The sequence below is a fragment of the Gobio gobio genome, assembly GCF_949357685.1.
Source record: "Gobio gobio genome assembly, chromosome: 11".
Classification (NCBI taxonomy): Eukaryota; Metazoa; Chordata; class Actinopteri; order Cypriniformes; family Gobionidae; genus Gobio; species Gobio gobio.
Window position 1 is genome coordinate 21,163,982 of NC_137104.1, and position 23,383 is coordinate 21,187,364.

The 23,383-nt window shown below is 38.8% G+C and overlaps 1 protein-coding gene across 1 annotated transcript in view; it reads right to left on the bottom strand.

The window, feature by feature from the left end:
• npr1a (natriuretic peptide receptor 1a) overlaps positions 1 to 23,383 on the bottom strand; it is a 150,084-nt gene that overhangs the window by 77,595 nt on the left and 49,106 nt on the right. Inside the window, exon 5 of the mRNA XM_079828822.1 lies at positions 9,514 to 9,649. Within this exon, the coding sequence (XP_079684948.1) occupies positions 9,514 to 9,649 (136 nt within the window). The remainder of the gene's footprint in view (positions 1 to 9,513; positions 9,650 to 23,383) is intronic.

Here is a 23,383-nt window from a genome sequence, read left to right on the forward strand (position 1 = left end):
ATAGGCTCAGTTTTTCATAGGTGTGTGTGTGTATAAGTATGCGTGTGAGTGGATGTGTCAATATCACACTCTTGATGTTTTAGAGTGTCACCCCTTTACTGCTGTGTACTTTTTTTCAGCATTGTGGCCGATTTGTAGATTGTACACACAAATATTCTGTGAATTTTTGTGTTTTTGCCGATTTCCCATTCATTTCCTATGGTCGGTCATTTATGACCGAAGACAATGAGCGCTACTTTTTTTTTACGACCAATTAGCCTGCTCGAATCATGACCCCAATTTTTTTGTGTGTTTACATACCTAATGCAAGAAAAGTCAAGTTTCATATCATTCCGATGAAGCTGTGATTTTTAACATTTCAAAACAGAAAATGTTCCGGTCAGAAATGACAGAAGAGCACCAGAGGGTTAAAGGGACACACACACAAACAGTGCTGACACCAAATCGGGGCAAATTTAACAAGCTATAATAAATGATCTGGGGGGTATTTTGAGCTGAAACTTCATAGACATTCTGGGGACACCAGAGATTTATATAACATCTTGTGAAAAGGGGCATAATATGTCCCCTTTAAGTACATTTTTACAGTACATTTTCTGAAGTAAATGTGAATAGTGTTTAACCATGCAACCCCTCCACAATGTTCGGGTGTTATGTGTTGCTATAGGGAGTTCTGCTTGATATCTTATTAGCCTTGAGTAAAAAATTTGATCTACAAAGTTCCTTCCAGAGTTTCAACATTTAAATACAAGCAACAAAGAGAGAGATAGCACGTTCATTTTGTGTTTAGCTGTGTCCTGAAGGAGTTAGTGGTGTTTAGGGTGTTGGTGTGGTCTGCTCCATGAATTGATAGTAGGGAGAAAGGCCTGGGTGATTGAATTTGTCTGTGGTAAATATCGTGAGATTGGATTTATGCATAGCAGGTCATCAGAGTTAGAGAGAGACAGAGAGAAGATAATGGGTATTTCAGGCGGATAAATGGAAGGGTGGAGAAAGAGATGGAGCATAAAGGTGAAAGGCGTGAGGAGTGTTGGAACAGGGGAACAGGAAGAACAGGCAATTTGAGGAGCTTGACGGCATTTGTGTTTATAAAGTTGATTTGATTAATAAAGACTAAAGATTCATGAAGAATGGCTGTCTGAATGGAGATAAGAAACTGTAAACACAAGAATCACCATGTGCTTATAGTTTATCGCTGATACAGCATACTCCTTCAATGCAAATATCTTTCGTTTATTATTTTTTTTCCACTGTCTTTTGTTTGTTTTGTCAGTTATTTTTTTGTTTTAGATGCTACTACTACTTTCATTTGTTTGTTCTTTGTAATATATATGTTTGTTCTTTCTTTTGTTTGCTTGTGCACTAGCATGTTAAGTTAAAGGGGTGGTAAAACACATTCTTTTGAAGGCTTGACTGTGTTTGTGGGGTGCACTGTAACATGTGTTCATGCTTCGTTTTAAAAAAAATTGCCTTATTTTTCATATATTTGACCTTTATTCTACACTGCTCTGTCCCTCCTTGTAAAACAGTCTGATGCTTTCCGGGTTGTATGAAGCCAGTCCCTCAAAAATACGCAGTGGGCTCTGATTGGTTAGCTGGCCCAGTGTGTTGTGATTCGCTAACCGCCTAGTGCACGTTTGTCGGAAACGTCACGCCCCTTACCGGAGGCTGTGCTTTGGTCAGTATTAGAAACAACGGCGTCAATAAAACCATATGAGCCCGAATCAGACCCAGAACATTTGAGTGAAGATAATCGAGCAGAACCTGTTCAGTCCTCAAGAGTAAAGACTGCGGATCTATAATGATCGCTACTGAATGGCACTTTAACTTTTGTATTTTTAGAACGATTATAGCCAAATATCTGTCGCAAGAACTAACCCAAAACGAACACTAAGCACTGGCTTTAACTAGTAAGTTAGCCAAATCACACACAGAACCATGTTTAGCATGCCTGTAGATAAACAATACATAAAAGCTCTAATCAAAGAATCATTTACACTAATGTCAGGTTCGCTGTTGAGATTTTAACGTTAGTGTTTGTAACGTTAGGTGTTCGTCGGATAACGTTAAGTATGAATGAGCATTTAACAGACTGGTTTGCAGAACAGCGTTGTCATCTGTTTACTTCCTTGCTACAACCTATTACAGGAAAACACATAGATGAAAAATAAATCAGACTTACAGGTTGTGGCCCGTAAACAGCTTCTGTTTGTAAATCCAGCTTTCAGGCGGGCCGTTGTGCATATCCTGTACTGAACTCGCGAAGTTTGTGTTGTCCTCCGTGAAATGTGCAGCGCGCGCGTCGTGCATCCACGCACCGGCAGTGTTTTTTTCACGCAGCTGACGTTGTGCAAATCTGGCATTGAAATCGCGACGACGGTGGATGTTTTCCTCTGTTAGATGTGCTGCAGGGAGCCCCGCGCGCGCCTGATTCCCCGCTGACTCAAACACACGTGCATATAACATGCTGTATGTTAAACGCTCTGCAACGCACCCCCGTCCCAAGGAAGGCTGAACAGAGCAAGTACCCCAGACCTGCAATCCGGATGAAAATAACAGCGTTTCCTTGGCATCGCGGCAACAGCACTCCAGCCTAACTATACCACAACAGCGCCGCGATACAAAATGGCCTCACCCCCCCTTATTTAATATTCTCGGAGGAGGGGTTTATGTAAATATTGAGCCTGTTGATGTCACCAACCCTGGAGGAATGTGTGTAGTCGCCTGCTGGCCGTTTGCTGTAGTTCTTAGAAACTGATTTCTTTAAAAGCAAATATCTCCCTTTGCTTTAAACTTTGAACGTTGTAACTTTGCAGATGTTGTTTATGCTCAAGCAGCAACATTACACGTTAGCTAAAGTTAGAATTGTGAAATCGTGGTTTACCACCCCTTTAATGAACAGTTAAGTTAATGTTGTACGGGAATGAATGCATCAGACAAAAAATATGTGTGACCAGTTGAAATAGGCTGCATCTATGAAATAATTAAATGTAGCTTCAAATGTTTTATTTTTAAATAATTTGGTCACAGTAATTTGGTTACAATATTGACAAAGTGAATAAATCCATGTGTTAGAAAACTAGGCCATCACTCGTTCCAATTCAGAGTAATTCACCATATCTTTATTTTATGAAATAATGCACACCTCATGTGTAATAATCTAAAATACTGGCTAGTACTATACAGTAAAAAGTAAGCATACTTCATGCACTGCCATCATAGTGATTTATTTCTTTATTCTATCTTCATTTACAAGTAAAAATGTCACAATTTCAGCCTTACTAAGCAATGTTGCAAATCGTCCCTTTGCACCACCTGGGGCCTGATGTATAAACATTGCGTACGCACAAAAAAGCATTGAAATGTGCATACGCAATTTTCCACCAACACATCGGGATTTATAAAAAATAAACAGCATAAATATGTGCGCACCTTACGGACATTCTAGACCGTGCGTACGCACTCCTTTAATTGAAGTGAGTGACGTAATGAACTGAAGAGAATTATTTTAAACTCTTTTTTGTCTCTTATTAATGGTGTTAAGCACTGAAATTACATTATCTAGAAGTTACAAAATTTTTACATGAATTTGAACAGAAACATTTGTAGTAGATGTGCCGCTTTTGAGTACTTTGCCTGTGGCATGTTGTGTTTTAATTTGAACTACAGCGAGGATTGCTTGGCGCATGATAATTCTGCTTTAAAATGTGTTTTAAATAGCAGAACTCTGTTTTGAGAAGATATTTTCACGCGAATAATGATCAATGATGAAACACTTTGTCCAAGCAGATGGCTTAGCAACATAATGGCATGATGACAGACACCGAAGGACTCGCTCGGTGATGGAACTTTCTGTTTCCATTAAAAATATATAAACATGTTTACCTTATAGGCAAAATTGCATAAATTTTATTTGTATAAAACAATTAAAAATACTCTTTGGACAGTGAAAAAGAATGAAAATAACACTTGAAAACTTATTTTACTATTTTGATTTATTTATTTTAAAACAAGACAAGGATATTGAATAATTTTTAGTAATGTAATGTAACGACACAAATGGAATTTATAGTCATATATTTTGTTAATGTCTTGTATCGTTAAACATGGTATCACATGGATAGGACTATTCATTTGGAAATTATATGCAGATGATGTTATGCATTGTAAAACTAGGCGTTGCAAGCTCCATATATGGTTACTTTGGGGAGGAGATGGAGTGGAGATGCATGTACGTAAAATCTTCTGCTGACTGGGTTTAATTAGGGAATTTTGCGCAGGTTCTGCCGTATCTGGCTTTTGTGCATATGCATACTTTTAGGATGAAATCTATGGAAAGTTTTATACATGAGGCACCTCGTGGTGATTTTGTGAACGAGCATCACATGTGACTTGTGTTTAACGCTGTGGCCTTGCGGTAGCGGTACCCATGGCGGTAATAGGCATTTTGGTTGAATACCTGCTGTATTTTAAAACAGATCAAAATTTTGTTTTAAAACAAAAAATCTACATAACATATAACAAATGTACTATATATAACAAGACATTTTTGCTCTGGTTGTTGGAGGATTTTATTTTTGGTCAGGCCTGGGCAAAAGTGAGCGGGCACTTTCACACTTATCACTGTCAACATAAACCAAAACCTTAGCTACTACCTGTCCACATACAAAACATGAGCAGCGGTTACAACAAACGTTAGACACTTTATTTCCACTTTTCAAATATTTTCTTCATTTTTAATTGAAAATAAACGCCTTTCCGATCTGATATGTGATGGGAAAAGGAAGTACAACGAGTTCGGCAAAAGCCAGATTCGAACCTCAGGTCAAATTGCGTCAAAACTTTGTGCCACGCACCTTACCCCTACACTATCACAACTGACAGACACTGATGGCGTGTTCCTTGCTTTACAGAATTAACCTGCGCTTGGAATTGAAAAGTCTTACTGTTACTTGCGGCCTGATGGATGGGTTCTCTCCCGATTTAATACGAGTTATAAGTCCTTTTTATAGAATTTTGCATCGCTGCTGTTTTTCTATCACACAACGGCAAATTATGGGCTAAGTAAATGGGTAAACACACTTCATGAACTCACAGGCGCGAGCCGCGCGACATATCAGACAGCCTGACACCTAATTGCCTAACACAGCTGTCAATCAAACTCATCAAGCATTATGCAAAAACCATAGACTGTAAAAAAAACACACATTTTATTTATTTTAGTATTTGAGATGCTATAATAATTTTGAAATTACATTAAAATAATTTAAACAACTGTTATTTAATAAATATGATTATATTTGTATAATAAACTGGGGGGGCCTAGTCATCATAGTGGGCGGGCCTGTGCCCGTCAGGCCCTCCCGCTGGCTACGCCCTTGAACCTATTGTTTATGAGGCAAGATTGGACATTTTGTGGAAAGGACTCCCAAGCATGGGTGTCACTAGGCCCTTTTTAGGGGGGCTGAAGCCCCCCCTAAACTTCTGCCCAGCTCCCCTAAAAAATGTGTGATTAACCTTTATAACATATGAAACTGGCGGGAGGCTTCGTCCTGTCTTTTAATCAGTGTTCTTCAATCCGCTGCGACGTCGAGCAGAGCGCACGTCAGAAGCAGAGGTGTGTGCGCTGATCTGAGCCTCATTGGTCTGTCACCGCTCGTCAATGTCAAAATATTTTAATATTTCAAAAACAATTAAATCAGAATAACGTTAGGCAGGCTTTATGTGCGCACAGAATCTGCTGAGGTGCGAATTTAAAGTGCGAGATATCTTTAAGTCAGAAATGTTAAACAAATGACAAAAATATTCAGGCAAATCAACAAACTTGTTGCTGCAATGCCTACGAAACGCTGTTATTTTCATCCGGATTGCAGGTCTGGGGTACTTGCTTTGTTCAGCCTTCCTAGGGACGGGGGTGCTTTGCAGTGCGTTTAACATACACCATGTTATATGCATGTGTGTATGAGACAGAGGGGAATAGGTCGCATTTGCAGCAGATATGCTGCCCATCATAAATCAAAGCACGAGACAGACAAGGGTCGGAGGAGAAGACTGGAAAATGTGACATAATGGACAATATTCGTCTGTATTTGCAATTCATGAGCCGCGGTTCAGCTGCGCGAGACAAACACTGCCAGTGTGTGAATGCACGACGGGCACGCGCGGCTCCCGCTGCACATTTCACGGAGGAAAGCTTCCACAATCTTTGCGAGTTCAATGCAGCACTTGCACAACGGCTTGTCCTGAAAAATGGATTTAAAAACAGAAGTTGTTTACGGGCCACAACCTGTAAGTATGATTTATTTTTCGTCGATGTGTTTTCCTGTAATAGGTTAATTGTAAGCTGTAGCAAGGAAGTAAACAGATGACAACGCTGTTCTGCAAACCAGTCTGTTAAATGCTCATTCATACTTAACGTTATCCGACGAACACCTAACGTTACAAACACCTAACGTTAAAATCTCAACAGCAAACTTGGCATTAGTGTAAATTATTATTTGATTAGAGCTTTTATGTTTTGTTTATCTACATGCTTGTTTATCTACAGGCATGCTAAACATGGTTCTGTGTGTGATTTGGCTACTAGTAAAGCCAATGTTTAGTGTTCGTTTTGGGTTAATAGTTCTTGCGACAGATATTTGTTGAACAGGTTCTGCTCGATCATCTTCACTAAAATGTTCTGGGTCTGATTCGGGCTCAGATTGGTATGGTTTTATTGACGCCATTGTTTCTAATACTACCCAAAGCACAGTCTACCGTTAAAGGTAAGGGGCGTGACGTTTCCGAAAAACGTGCACTAGGCAGTTAGCGAATCACAACACACTGGGCCAGCTAACCAATCTGAGCCCATTGCGGATTTTTGAGGGACTGGCTTCATACAACCCGTTTTTACAAGGAGGGACAGAGCAGTGTAGAATAAAGGTCAAATATATGAAAAATAATGCAATTTTTTAAAAACGAAGCATGAACACATGTTACAGTGCACCCCACAAACACAATCAAGCCTTCAAAAGAATGTGTTTTACCACCCCTTTAATATAATTCCATATGTAGGCTGCATTCAGTAAATAGAAAAGCTCAGCTTTTTTCAGCCTGTATTGGGCATAAGATTAGTAGCCTAATGAATGTGTGCATATTGTGAATTCATTTAATACATTTAGTTACCTAGATTTCCTGGTAGCATGCAGTAAAATTCATGTCTACGAAAATTATTCATAAAACATGTAAATATCAGTTAAACATATGTTTACTGTCTTCACTGACGAAAATGGAAAAACTGTATCAGTCATATCTGCCCACTGACATGGTTTTCAAGCTGTTGTTATCTAATTTTTTGGCGTTCAGAACATCTTAAAATGCACATATGTAGATCATGGAAATCAAAATTTTCTCGGGGGAGCCTGCCCACAGAACCCCCCTAACTACCTCACATTTTGGATCTCTGATTATAAACATGCCTACATTGTATGATTAAGGGATGTACAATATGGTCATGCAGAATAAGGCATTAATATTTGCTTTATAAGTAATAATAAACAGCCAATATCCTAACATGCATACTAATAAGCTACTAGTTAATAGTGAGAATTGGACCCTAAACTTAAGTGTTACCATTTTTTTTTCATACCCTCACTGGGGGCTGAGCCCCCCTAAAATGAAAATCCTAGAATCTTCCCTGCTCCCAAGGATGGCTGAATCTTTTACAACAGCGCATGCCATCACAGTACAACTCAACTGGTAATGGATGCTGTAGCCGAGACACTGGGTAAACACAGGTTTTTTTTGCTTTCTAAAGTCAAAAATGTTTGCCTTCTTAAGCGCTTAGATTATTAATGATTATTTATAATGTATTTGTTATATTTCAACAACCTGTTTGTTTGATCTTTTGTTTGTTTAATCATTAGGTCTTCCTTTCTTTTCTTTGTCTGTTTATAACAAGGCTACACAGGACAGTGGCCCTCCAAGACCAGAGCTGAAGAGAAATCCAACACACCTTCATCTGTTTAAGCCTTTTCATTTTCAATTCTATTTCAACAAGCTTATGTCAAATAAACACATACAGAGACAAATATGAACGCACAGTGACACAACTACACGCTGCAAACATACACGCACAGCAGTTCTTGTGGTATGTGTGGGTTCAGGATCGATTTGTTATGTATCCTGTTGTCAAGCACATGCAAAAGAACATGTTGTGCAAGCTAACAAGTTATATAAGATCTAAACCCATAAAACTCATAATACCGACTATAAGGGTCTAAACTGAGGCACAGTTTACCTCTAAAGCCTATTTCCCTTTCTAAATGCCTTCCTCTGATCATTGAAACATACGGCTCTGTGATTGGAGTGTGACTTGATTGTGGGTGTTAGACCTTGTTGTAAAGACGGGCAGGATTGCCAATTGGCACTGTGTGCTGTACTTAGACTGGTGCTGGATGGACCCTTGAGGGGATATTGTACAAAAGCTGCAGATCAAACTACACACATCTTATTAATGAGCACATGCAGACAAAAGGGAGAAAGAGAGGGAAGACGATAAAAGACACCACGGTTAGTTGGTGAAAACGATAGGTATTTCTTCTTCCCCATCAGTCTTGTTTGCTTTTTTTTTTTTTTTTTTTAAACAAACTCACTCTTGCCAAGAAATCTCATTTTGGAGCTGCAGCTCTGGAGGGAATGAGACACCTGCGATCTACAGATAAAGACACCTGCAGGAGCAGAACATCTCACCTCAATCTGAGGTGCTAATAATCTCCACGTTGATCAAAGTATTGACTCAAGTGATAAGCTCCGGGGGGAAAAAAGAAGGTACATTCAATCAATATTAAGACATTTAATGTGCTCCTGCTGGTTTAAAAGTTTGAGCAGGTCAGTTGAGTGGATTTCAATCCAAAATGTCCAAACGCTCAGCTACGTGTGCTGATCTATTCTGCAGAGTGCATCGTTTAAACATGAGTAATGAAGTTTCCATTCAGCAGCTTGTGCTGTGAATCATGGGATGTTACACCTGCAGTCTAACAGCAGAATGATGCACACAAGCTGTAATATTACTAATCACAAATTGTGAACGAGTAAGTGGGTGGACAAGCTGATAGGTGACTTTAAGTCTCATTACACCCACAGTTCTTTTGACTGTCTGATACTCATCTGATTGGTTGGCATTTATAAGGTACTGGACTGATAAAATTAGCACTTTTGAGGATGAAATAATCTCTGGATTAGTTACTTTGTGCATTTAGATTGACCAAATTGCTGAATCATTATGCCCATTGCATTTAGACTTCTTTCCAACTAAATTTGTCTCCCCAAAACGGATATAAAATGGATCTACTCTTCCTGTGCTATATGAAAATGTAATGTAATGCCGATCATGACATTTTCTACTGAACACACAAAACACAAAACAAAGGAAAAACAAAACAAAAAATTCCTGTTCAGAATAAGATGCAGTGTAGACCAGACCCTTTTGCCGATACAGAAGTGATACAATAAATACATTTGAGCAGAACTGACCATGGTATGTGCGATTCCACATCCTCTTATTGACCACGACTCCTGGGGGCCTCACACCCGACCGATCCAGAGTCTCGTTTAGGGCATGAGAATACAGCATGACTCCATCGTGAAATGATCCCGAAATCAGATTCATCTGGAAGAGAGGAAGTGCACAAATAACATGCTGGCATTAAAACTCTAAATAATTGGGGTTTAAATTTGATTACTTTTATTAGATTACCAGCTCTCTAGATACCATACTAATAGCATTTTTTTTTAAACCATCATCGCAAGATTGTAATTCGATGACCCACACGAGACAGTGTGCTAAAAGATAATGGCAGCATTCCTAATTCTGTCCGTCATTCTCCTATTACTCTGCTTCACCTCTGCTTCAGTTTAAAATCACGCATTCCTCCTGTTCTCTTTTTAATATGTTGAAATACAATCGGTTCCTCCTGACCCAACATGTGTATTTCAACACATAGAGAATTTTTTTGAAAATGGAAATAAATTCTAAAATGGCGATAAGGAGTTAGTCCGTGAGAATTATTTCAAACTTGTTACTTATTTAGGAGGACCACATTTACATCTAAAAGCCAATTAAAAAGTTCACAGATTGGTGTAATGTGTTGTCACACATGCATGAGTCAGAGATAAAGAGTCCTTTAATCAACAATGGGAACACGCAGGAGAAACAGAATGACAAATACACTTCATACAAACAATATCGGACAGGGAACTAACTCAAACTGATGGCTTTAACACACAGAGCTAACAAAAGAGCTAATAAATTAAATAATAAGACAACAGGTGAAAGGGATAATCAATCAAACACACTGGGAAACTAGTCAAACAGGCAAACAGAACCACACAATGAAAACGTAGGGTACGTTTACACGACAACAATGTACTAAAAACTGAAAAGTTTTTCCTTTGCTTTTTTGCGTGCAGGCGACAACTTTGTCGAAATGATCCCTGTTCACACGGATCCGTGAAAACTATTAAAAGCGCTGTATTCTGCTGCCAGGCCAGTAGTTGGCGAAGTAATTTTGTAAAGAAACACTACGCACCTATAGACTGACACATGCGTATGATGTCACTGTTTTCACAAATTCACGTTTTTGTAGTTTACATGGAGACTATAACGCTATCCTTTTCAAAAGCTTGTGTTTTCAGGCCCCCCAAAACACAGTTGTAGTGTAAATGAACGGCCAAAACGCATAAAAAGTTTTCAGTTTTTAGTTGAAAATGGTGTTGTGTAAACGGCTCCTAAATCAAAACAGAACATGCACATTACAATTACTGAGCCATCTGAATTCTGTAAGATTTATTAAATAAAAGATGCTTTTGTGCTTGTCACTGTGTGTTTAGCTTGCATGAATCAGGTAACAGGTAAGTAGTTCTTTCCATAATTTTAATGTATATATCGCAGATATATAAATATGTTTATAGTGTACTTTCAGCATGTTTTCTGGTAAGTCTCTTACACATCTAGGACACTCCTGCTGCTGTATGTAGTACTGCATAGCTCATACATTTTAAGGTGTTGAATAAAATGTCGGATTAACTTTTTATGGTTAGTAAGCAACCAGCTCTCAATCACCTAGAACACTACACTCTAAAAAAAAAAGGTTCTATATGGCACCAAAAATGGTTCTTGGCTCGTAATCATAGGGGAACCTTTTTTAGTGCTATATAGCACCAATTTTGGTGCTTCAGTGGTTCTTCAGCGGTTCTTCAGAGGTTCTTCAGCGGTTCTTCAGAGGTTCTTCACCAGTTCTTTGACTAAGGTGCTATATAGCACCTCTGAAGAACCACTGATGAACCACTGAAGCACCAAAATTGGTGCTATATAGCACTAAAAAAGGTTCCCCTATGATTACGAGCCTTTTTTTTAGAGTGTATAGCAACAATAACTAAACCAACCACATAGAAACATTTTAGTTTATACGATTTTAGTTTATATATATATATATATATATATATATATATATATATATATATATATATATATATATATATATATATATATATATATATATATATATATATATATACATACACAGTATATACACACACACTGTATATATATGCTAAGTGGTGTCTTATATACACATTAACATTGCACAGTTTTTCAAAGAAAATTAAAATTAAACTTTTACACAGCAAAAAGGGAATTAAACTAATCAAACTGACTGTAAAGACAGTTTGAATTTTACCAAATATTTATATTTTGAATAAATGCTGTTCTTTTGAATTAGTTTGTTTTATTAACCCTGAACAAAATTGTATCATGGTTTCTAGAAACATTAAGCAGCACAACTGTTTTTAATAAGAAATGTTTCTTGGATCATGTGACACTAAGGCCTAGTGTAAAGCCCTGCTGAAAAATCAGCTTTGACATCAAATGAATAAATTACATTTTAAAATATATTATATAGAAAACAATATAAAGTAATACTATTTCACAATATTACTGCTTTTGCTGTATTTTTTATCAAAAAATCTTGGTCTTGGTGTGAATAAGATACAAATATATGTATGCAGTTATAAAATAACAAACACAGAATCTTTTGTTCACAAACTGCACTAAAATTTGATGCAACTATTTTTTAACAGGTGTCCTTTAATTTTTTTAAGACAGACGACTTCCCTTTTGTTAAACCAGTCTAGGTTTTATTGAACAATCATTTAACAGGAGCTCAGCTATGAACTGTTTCTGTGTTCTTGTGTGTGAACTATACATTGGGGACCCAAAAGTGAGCTAAATCTGACAACATTCTTTTAGGAATGACCGGTATAAAAGTACGTATTTGCTGCCGAATATAAAAACAATAGAGGTCTATTACATGTTTTTATGACTGATCTGAAAAAAAAAGAGCTTTGTTTCAAATTAGATAAATGCATTAAGATTTTTTTTTTTCAATTAAAAGTGCCCTGCCACACGCATTTCATTACTTTTGTGTCTGAAGTTCTAAAAATGCCTCGGTTTCAAGCCTGTGTCCTGAGTCTTCCTGCATGCTTTATTACCCCTATATGACATTCAGTCATAGCTTGGTATAGAAAGCGTGCAGGAAGACTCAGTTTTGCACCAGTTCTCATTAATATTCAACGAGCTACATATTTATATATTTTGCTGTTGTATTGTGGATTGACACTTTCATAAACTTTTACTCCTCTGATTATAAAATGGTAAATATTACAATATATAGCACAACAGTGATGAGCAATAATGATAAGCCTTATACTCACAATAAAAATAATAAGGTCATATAGATCATAACACAGTCTCTGAGGTGGAAAAGTGGATTATCCTTCACCTGAAGTGTTTGTCTTTACATCTTGAAATGCAAGGCAAATGTTGGATCACAATAATTAGGAACCACAGTTTCCACAAATCCTTTCACTCAATTGGGATGTTCTCTTTTATTCTGGACGGCAAGGGCAGTAACTGTAACATTGAGCATATTTTAGAGTATTAAACACGTTTTTATACAAATTTCATCAGACGCTGAAAATTCTTCAAAAAGAACACAAAGAATGGCCTTCTCAGCTGCCATAGTTGCAACTTTTGCATCATCAAAACAGCGTGTTCAACACACCAACGTTTCCGTTTAAAAAAAGTTTTGCAATGTTTTGTCGGGGCTGAACGCAGCCCATGTCAGACTGACCAGCTTTTGTAAATGGCCTGATTTCTCCGCTTATTTCTTTTCAGTGGCTAGAGCTGACAGAGGAGGTAGCAATTCATTTTCACATTCATTCATGACATAACACAAACACATATGGACCTAACATATAAAAAAAAATACAATTAAAAACGATTTTGTGTGGCAGTGCACCTTTAAAAAAATTTACTGTATTGATCTCATGCGTCACATTGCAGGTACCAAAATGTGCATTAAGGTTTTGTACCACGTAATCATTTTGGAACAGCTGTGTTTTTCCACAGTCCAACCTTTCTTACATATCACTAATAGTGCATTACCAACTTCCCATAACTCTGAGAACACAAACACACACACACCCGAGAGCGACACAACCAAGGACACTAAATTACACGGTGGCATGCTTTATTACCCCTATATGACATTCAGTCATGATTACAACCGCCCCACATGTGTGAGAATCTTGTAAGAGAATTGAACGGTTTTAGTACTGCTGTTTCCCAGTAGTCTTTGGGGACGGGGATTTAACTGGGTAAACATGTACATATATCAGCAGCTGGAATGTTGGTATGTGAACATGTGCATGAGAGACTGTCCAGAAAGCTCACACTGACATGTGATTATTCAAAGCGTAGATCTGCTCTGTCATCTATCAGCAATGTATTTACTTTTATGCATTTAGTATTTGTTTGAATAAGAATCTGATACTATAACTGCCTGCTGAAATCTGAACTAATTGCCCATGTGGTGCAGTGAAAAGAGGCTCTGCACACATGGGACAGCAGACACATTATGGCAATTACACATGAGACCCAAAAAAAGCAATTCAATTAAATGAAGAGCAAATTAAGACTTTGCCAACTGCTTCTCATTTTACTCCAGAATTCTCACATTGTCTTGTTGGCGGCGATAGCCTCGTGGGTAGCGTGTCGACATATAGCGTTGTTGCTCTTTGGGCGACCCGAATTCGAGTCCCGGCTTAAATAATAAAGTCAAAAACTGCAAAAATAATTATTAAAAAAAAAAAATAATTATTCACATCATCTCGATTTCTATAGCTTTTTATTTCAGTTTTAATAATTTCAGTACTTCAATTTAAACATTTATTTCAAGTATTGTCAAGGCAACATTTACATTTGTAAGTTTTTTTCATCAATTTTTATTTTATTTTACTTTGTTTTAGCTTTATTTCCAGTACTGAAAATTACTTTTAATAGTTTTAGTTTTAGTTAACAATAACAACACTGCTCAACAGCCCACAAATTGTGCCCACATTTACCAATATACGTCTGTTAGCCGAATATTCCACCAAAAATTCTTCCCAGACCTAACTTATTGTATGCCAACAAATTTGTGTCTATTTTTTAATATGAATATTTGAGATGAAGTTGATACTTGAAGCACCAGTGTGCACAACAACCATTGAGCAATATAATTATCCTCTGTGATCAGGCCCGGATTAAGAACATGTAGGGCCCTGGGGCTATGACAAACCCAAGGGCCCCCATAGTAGCTGATCTTAGTGCCACAACGTTTTCTACCACAGAAACAATTAGTATTTTTAAAAAACTAAATCTTCAAAGCACAGAGATACAATGAGTATATACTGTCTGAACTTTCCATTTTAATATTCAAAAGGCCTTATATATAAATATTCCAGGCTGCAACACATTAACAGCATAAATGCATTAACTCCAGATATGAGGTCAAAGCAAACCGGTTTCCAGAAAAAGCAACAACTTTTGAGTATATACAACTGCCTTAAGGAGTTTTAAGACCTGTGAGGTTCCAAATAAGAGGTATTTTGGGGGGTTTGGGGGGCATGGTCCCCCAAGAAAATTTTGATTTCTCTGATCTATATATGTGCATTTTAAGATGTTTGAAGGCTAAAAAAATGAAATAATAAATAGCTTTCAAAACCATGTTAGTGGGCAGTAGATTATCTGTCATACCCATAGTTGCCAAGTCTGCGTATAACAAGCGACTTTGGGCTTCTTTTTATGGCAGGTCGTGTAAAAAAAAATCACGTGTTGCAGTTTTTTGGGCTTATTTTAAAAAATGTGGTTGTTTGTTAGGAAAATATGACAAGCAACTTCGTTTCTTTACATTTATGGTCGCTGTTTTGTCCAATACATTGACTGACACTGTCTTCTCACAGCTAATAGCCAATCAGTGCAATGATACAAGTGCTGTAGTAATTTGACCTCACATCCTGCCTCCTTCTCCCCCTCATTGAAGAAAAATTGCATTCAACGTGCAGGCATGTGACGTTATAAATGCACGTAATGATAGTTAGTAGATGTAAATAGACGTATACATTTCCACAAACAATGCCACCAGCAGAGATGCACAGAGATGGAGAGGAAACAGGGAGGACAGGCACCTCATTTAATTTTTAAAATATTTGTATAACATATATATTATTACAGGCTATAATAAAAATAAAACAAGTATACTAACAGTAGGTATGGTTCCAAATTATTTTATTATAAATATGTGGCTATATTGCAGCGCTCCCTTAGTGCTTGCATACATCCCAATGTGCATACTATCTAGTGCTGGGCGGTATACCGGTTCATACCGAATACCGGTATTAATTTTCTTTATGATATGAATTTTGATGATACCGCAATACCGGTATATGTCGCTTAAACAACGTTCGGAACGCGGCGCAGCGCGTCATTGTTTGAGAGGGGACCCATTTCATTGATGCACTGTAGTAAGAGCAGTCAGAGCACAGTTGAGATCGCATTACAGCACAGCCTATGGCTGTATCCTATACTCTCATTCACTATTCCCTACGTTATCACTTTATTTGAAGGAGTGAATGAAAACGTGCGTGAAGTGAAGTCGGACAACCGTTGTGTGTACATCGGCTGTACACTCGTTATTGCGGTGCAATGGGATAGAATGAGTGCACTCAATAACGTCCACTAAGGTTTCGGACACCACTACAAAGCGCTGTGCCCTCCAAATAATACTATATTTGAGGTTATGGGAGCGATGTCGGATTCAGCCCTTGATTATTGTTGAGAATTCAAACTACACGCGGCGCGCGAGAGAGAGCGGTTTCTGCACGGAGCGCTGCGATGAGTTTAACAACGGTCACCACATGGATCATATAGCACTGATATAGACCGGAGCAAGTGCGTTTAAAATTTTTATGGACATATTTCAAAAACTCTAGTGCTCTAGACATGAACCAGAAGTGTGTATGCGCGCATATTTCATCACGTCTTATTAAAATGAAATGTATGCACTGATTACACTGATAACCTATGTCTGATCACGAATGCGCTGACACGATGGATTATTCAAAAGACGATGTAAGTTAATAAATAAACTGACAATTCAAAGAAGAATGGGCCAAAAAGTAACTGCTTTATTCTTTCTGTGTTAAATTGATGTGTGTCATTCGTTCCGAGAGTCCTGTTAAATGTATTGCTAATATCCTCATTTCTCTTCGTTTTGGCAGTTTGTTGTTATAGAGGGTTAGATTTTTAAAATGCTTAAGGTGCCCTCAACTCAACTTTTAATATTCAGGTGTCTGTAAGTATGATTCTAAACGTGTTGCAGGTCTGTGTTTTATTGTTTGTTGTCTCTCCACAGCATCATTTTGTTAACCTGTAGACCTATTAACTCTAGTGTGGAATTTTTCTACAACATTCACTCGTCATGACAGTAAAACAGGGCATTCTAGTCAATCTCCTGCAGTATTTCCTCTCTCAATCAGTAGAAAATGTGATTAACACCCTGTCATGCATAGGGGAAAAAATACCGTCATATACAGTGAAACCGATATAATTTACAAAAATACCGTGATATACATTTTTGGTCATGTATGTGGTTGCTTATTTGTCTTGCGAGCGTTGGCAACACTGGTCATACCTGCTCTCTCCTCATTTAATCTCTCTCTCATTCTCATTTCCATCACTCTTTCTTTTTCTCTCAGTCTCCTTCTCTTGCCCTCTCTCTTCCCCTCCTAAAGCTGAGCTCTTGCTGATAGTCTTTTCCTTGTTTAACATTTCTATCCTAAAACAGCTGTCAAATATGACATGTTTAGTTTAGCTATACTTAGCCTACATCTCACACCGTTTACTGAAGCGTCGCGTGACTCCCGCAGCAGCTTCTGTGCACATAAAGCACTCTATTGGTGGTCAATTATTTCCCAACATTTATTAGCTATGTAGCCTACACCTCGGAAAAATACAAAGGTCCGGACCTCGGAGACCTCATAGCTGGCTACGGCCATCGTGTAACGTTAGCAGTCTATATTTACCTCTTCAGACATGGTCGGAGCTTTTCAGTCTGGTTCAGCCAGTTTCACCACAGAGCCTTTACTGTACACATGATGTTGAGCTTGTATCAAATTCAAATGGATAAAGCGACTGCCTGGTGCTCGTTATGACTTCAATAGAGCGGCGAAAGCGCCGAACGAGTTCGTCAGCGCTGTGCGTGAGACGACCCAGCTGCTCTCGCGACTGCTGAATGCGCGCGGCTTATTCAGGTAGCGCCGTTTCTTCACCTGGCTTTTGATTTTCCCATGCACTCGCAGCACTCCAGTAGCCTAAATAATATAACAGCGCTTAATATGTGGGGGCGTGGTGTGGTTTGGCGAGCGGCCCAAAAGGAAAACTTTAGGTGCTCCCGATCGATTGTCAATCATTTCCTCGGCCAATCACGGGCCCCCTCCGTGCTCGGGCCCTGGGGCTTCAGCCCCACCTAGCCCTTATGTTAATCCGGCCCTGTCTGTGATAATATAAATATCATCTGATCATAAATAACTAACAGGCTAAATTTATGCAATTACATTTTCAGCCAAAAATCAGCCATCTGTCTACCTCGCAAACCATCCATCCATCCACCCAGTGCCATTACTGGCGAACGGTATGTATTGTTTGAAGTGGAACTGGATAGAATTCCAGCTGAACTGAGATCAGTTTTACTTACTTCCAAAATCTAGTCAAAGTTAAGTAACTAGCCTCACTAGACTGTCAGCAATTAAGAAAGAACCAGGTAGAAGTCAGCGGCACAGAGCCAGATGGTTGCTGGCAAACTCTTGAGCTTTGCCGTACCATAACGAAATGGAGGGAAGAATGTTCCAAAAAGCGAAAGGATGCAGAGAGAAGTACAAAAGTGTGGTTGTCATAGCAACTATAGACAGACCATGGACTCATCAATACAGAACATCTGTGGGTGATGGCGGATCGGGAGATTACGGAAGAAGAAAAGGAGATTGCTAGTGTCCTAAGAGAAAGGAAACAGTGCAATGAAATGCAAATTCTGGGTAAAAGGTTGAACGGACTGAGAGTGTGGGAGATGGGGGAGGACTAGACGAAAAAATGTGATCCAGACCAAATTTTTTTTAAAATCAACAGGTTGAAAGAATACTGAGAAAAAACACAGTGGAGTCAAAATAAAGGATTGAAAGCAATTACAGATTCAGACTGTGAGAGATAAAAAAAGAGAGAGCAATACACAGCATATTTAAATGCAGTGCTAAAAGACTGTGAGCCACAGAAAAGAAAATCCAGATAAAACAACAACAACAGAAAAACAAATGCTAATCTGTGAATAACAAAGATGCACAGGTTGACATGATCATAAAATTAGATTTTTACATTTTCTGTAGATGTAATTGTTGCTAGTGGTGCCAGTTGCTACGGTTGCCTGAATGTTGCTATGCAGTTACTATTGTGTTCTGGGTGGTTGCCTGGGTGTTGCCGTATGGCAGTTGCCAGGGTGTTCTGGATGGTTAACAGGATGTTACTGTGTGGTTGCCAGGGTTTTCTGGATGGTTTCCAAGGTGTTGCAATGGGGTTGTTAAAGGGTTAGTTCACTCAAAAATGAAAATTAGCCCATGATTTACTCACCCTCAAGTCATCCTAGGTGTTTATGAGATTCTTCTTTCAGATGAAAAAGTTATATTAAAAAAACCCTGGCTCTTCCAAGCTTTATAATGGCAGTGACTGTTGCTCTGCTTTTGAAGTCCATAAAAAATGCATTTGTCCGTCAAATAACGTGCTCTACACGGCTCTGGGGTTAATAAAGGCCTTCTGAAGCGAATCGATGCGTTTGTGTAAGAGAAATATCCATATTTAAAACTTTATAAAGTAAAGTTTCGGCCGATCGCCTTCCGTGTTCAATTTATGGAAAAAGTGTTGACAGTGCCTCTGGCGATCAAAGACTTACGTTACCAGGTACGCTCGTCAGGTACGCATCTTGAATTACAAGAAGGCACTTTCAACACTTTTCCACGGAAGGCGATCGGCTGGAGCTTTACTTTATAAAGTTTTAAATATGGATATTTTTCTTACACAAACACATCGATTCACTTCAGAAGGCCTTTATTAACCCCCCAGAGCCGTGTGGAGCACATTATTTGACGGACAGATGCATTTTTATGGACTTCAAAAACAGGGCAACAGTCACTGCTATTATAAAGCTTGGAAGAGCCAGGACTTTTTTAATATAACTCAGATTTTATTCGTCTGAAAGAAGAATGTCATATACACCTAGGATGACTTAAGGGTGAGTAAATCATGCGCTAATTTTCTTTTTTGGGTGAACTATCCCTTTAAGTTGTTCTGGGGGTTTGCCTGGGTGGTGCTAGGGTATTCTGGGTGGTTGCCAAGGTGTTGCTATTCTAAAAAATGCTGGGTTAAAAACAACCCAAGTTGGGTTGAAATGGACAAACCCAGCAATTGGGTTGTTTTAAGCAAACATTTAACCCACCCGCTGGGTTAAAACAACCCATTCACTGGGTTAAAACAATCCAATTGCTGGGTTAAAACAACCCAATTTTCAACCCAACTTGGGTTGTTTTTAACCCAGCATTTTTTTTAGAAATGCAGTTGCAAGGGTGTTTGTTCAGGGTGATTACCTAGGTAATGCTATGTAATTGTTAGGGTGTTCTATGTGGTTGCCTAGGTCTTACACAGTTTCTAGGGTTTTCTGGGTGGTTGCTTGGGTGTTGACGTATTACAGTTTCCAGGATGTTCTGGGTGGTTTCCAGGGTGTTACGATGCGGTTGGTAGTGTCAAATTATTTTTTGTGGCCCATGTGATCATGTTTTTTTTTTTTGTCGGTTTTACCAACATGCTAAAATCACAAGACTAAATGATTTGAAAAGTTGAATACTTAAGGTTAGGAGTTCTGAAACAAGAGCTACTAATGACACAATTTATCAATCACAGCAATGGACATAATCCTTCCTTCATTACCCATAATTCCCAGTTCATTTCAACACTTTCTGTCGCCTATGATGGATATCTGCACTCTTTGTTCCCACCATTAGAAATTTCTACATGGGAACCCTCATTGTAGATTAAATCCCCTAAAAAGGAATCAGCTCGAGCTTCAGCCACACCTATCACCATTTGCATTTTTTTCTATTCACAGTCACACACATCGCAGTGAAATGGGCCATCCAATTAGAAACTGCTCAACAATGCTTTGGATTAAAGAGGGTGTTTATGGAGAATTTAGACCTTCCATGATGAAATGGGAAGCGAAACATGAGATGACGCAAACCAAATGAAGTACAAGGACAGTGAACGAGAGAGCCAAAGCGTAAGAGAGAGAGGGAATGTGTTTGGCTATAGTAATATGGCAGCAGTGAAAAGAACAACTAATTGGAGAGACAGACATGTGAGCTGCAGGCAGAGGGAACCTTCCAAATGAGCTCACCGCCCTGGGGAAATGAATGGATGCATCAGGCTAACAGACTAGAACGACAGACGACAGAACATTGAGAAGAGTTGCAGACACCTTATTAGACTTCAGAAAATAATTTGACCGAGCACAGAGCGTATAGCATATCTCATTAAATAGTTATCTATGAAAACACAGCTGCAACACTTTCCAGGCTTTCTATTAAGTCTTGGCTATGTTTTTTTTTTATACACACACAGGCAGCAGTGGCAGCTCAGGGAGCGGTCTGGGGATCCTCTTCTGAGGATTTTTTTTTTTAATTAACTGCTTTAAAAAACGTTTTTGTTTTTTGGTCATTTTAGATACATGATGTAATGGGTTCTCCAAGATGAGAGAGTGAAGATTCCAGTTGCGGGATTAAACCTCAATTTTTGAGGTTAGCAAGGACAAAACTTCTGGTAAATATGAATAGTATGCAGTCAGTACAGGTAAGTATTCACAGGTAAAAATAAGCACAGTCTTTTAAGCAATGAATGGAACTCAGGGCAGATTCACAGGTAGTATTTCACAGGTAGGTATTCTCAGACTTTACAGAACTCATCACTGGTACATTTTCACAGATTAGTGTCATTACAGTTTCTTTGAAGATCCAACACAAACACTTCTCAAAACAGCATTAACGCATCCTTGTGAGAATTGAGATGTGCTGCGATCTTGTTACTCAGCAGACCATCCCAGCATATTAGAGGTTGCAACTAATGCACAATAAATACAACATAACATCACAAACACATATCACAAAACATTTCTTTCATATAATTATAGACATTTATTTTCAAGCATTTTTTTTTATTTGCCAAGCACAAACTATGCAAAAGCGGCAGCCCTTACGGCGCACTCCGTGTCCGAATTCACTCACTCCTTCAAGTAGACTATATTAGTGGAGTCATGTAGGGATAGTGAATGATGGTATAGGGGGCGATTTCAAACACAGCCACATACAGAAAGACAATATAGCCTAAATATAATTACACGCAACTAGCCTATCAAGACAAAAAAAAATCCATCTTTCTGTCCTTTAAAGGGGTGGTAAACCACGATTTCACTATTCTAACTTTAGCTAACGTGTAATGTTGCTGCTTGAGCATAAACAACATCTGCAAAGTTACAACGTTCAAAGTTTAAAGCAAAGGGAGATATTTGCTTTTAAAGAAATCAGTTTCTAAGGACTACAGCAAACGGCCGCTAGGGACTACTACACATTCACCCAGGTTTTGCTGACATCACCAGGCCCAATATTTACATAAACCCCTCCTCCGGGGAATATGAAATAAGGGGGGCGAGGCAATTTTGTATCGCCGCGGGGAAGCGTTAGTAGGCTGGAGTGTTGTTGCCGCGATGCCAAGGAAACGCTGTTATATTCATCCGGATTGCAGGTCTGGGGTACTTGCTCTGTTCAGCCTTCATAGGGACGGGGGTGCGTTGCAGAGCGTTTAACATACAGCATGTTATATGCACGTGTGTTTGAGTCAGCGGGGAATCAGGCGCGCGCAGGGCTCCCTGCATCCACCGTCTTCGCGATTTCAATACCAGATTTGCACAACGTCAGCTGCGTGAAAAAAACACTGCCGGTGCGTGGATGCACGACGCGCGCGCTGCACATTTCACGGAGGACAACACAATCTTCCACAAACTTCGCGAGTTCAATACAGGATATGCACAACGGCTTGTCCTGAAAGCTGGATTTACAAACAGAAGCTGTTTACGGGCCACAACCTGTAAGTCTGATTTATTTTTCATCGATGTGTTTTCCTGTAATAGGTTGTAGCAAGGAAGTAAACAGATGACAACGCTGTTCTGCAAACCAGTCTGTTAAATGCTCATTCATACTTAACGTTATCCGACGAACACCTATCGTTACAAACACTAACGTTAAAATCTCAACAGCGAACCTGGCATTAGTGTAAATGATTCTTTGATTAGAGCTTTTATGTATTGTTTATCTACAGGCTTGCTAAACATGCTTCTGTGAGTGATTTGGCTAACTTACTAGTTAAAGCCAGTGCTTAGTGTTTGTTTTGGGTTAGTTCTTGCGACAGATATTTGGCTATAATCGTTCTAAAAATACAAAAGTTAAAGTGCCATTCAGTAGCGATCATTATAGATCCGCAGTCTTTACTCTCGAGGACTGAACAGGTTCTGCTCGATCATCTTCACTCAAATGTTCTGGGTCTGATTCGGGCGGTAAGGGGCGTGACGTTTCCGACGTGCACTGCGGTTAGCGAATCACAACACACTGGGCCAGCTAACCAATCTGAGCCCACTGCGTATTTTTGAGGGACTGGCTTCATACAACCCGGAAAGCATCAGACCGTTTTACAAGGAGGGACAGAGCAGTGTAGAATAAAGGTCAAATATATGAAAAATAAGGCAATTTTTTTTAAAACGAAGCATGAACACATGTTACAGTGCACCCCACAAACACAATCAAGCCTTCAAAAGAATGTGTTTTACCACCCCTTTAAAATGATCATGTTAAAAGAGTTTAGTGAAACTGATTGCTGTAG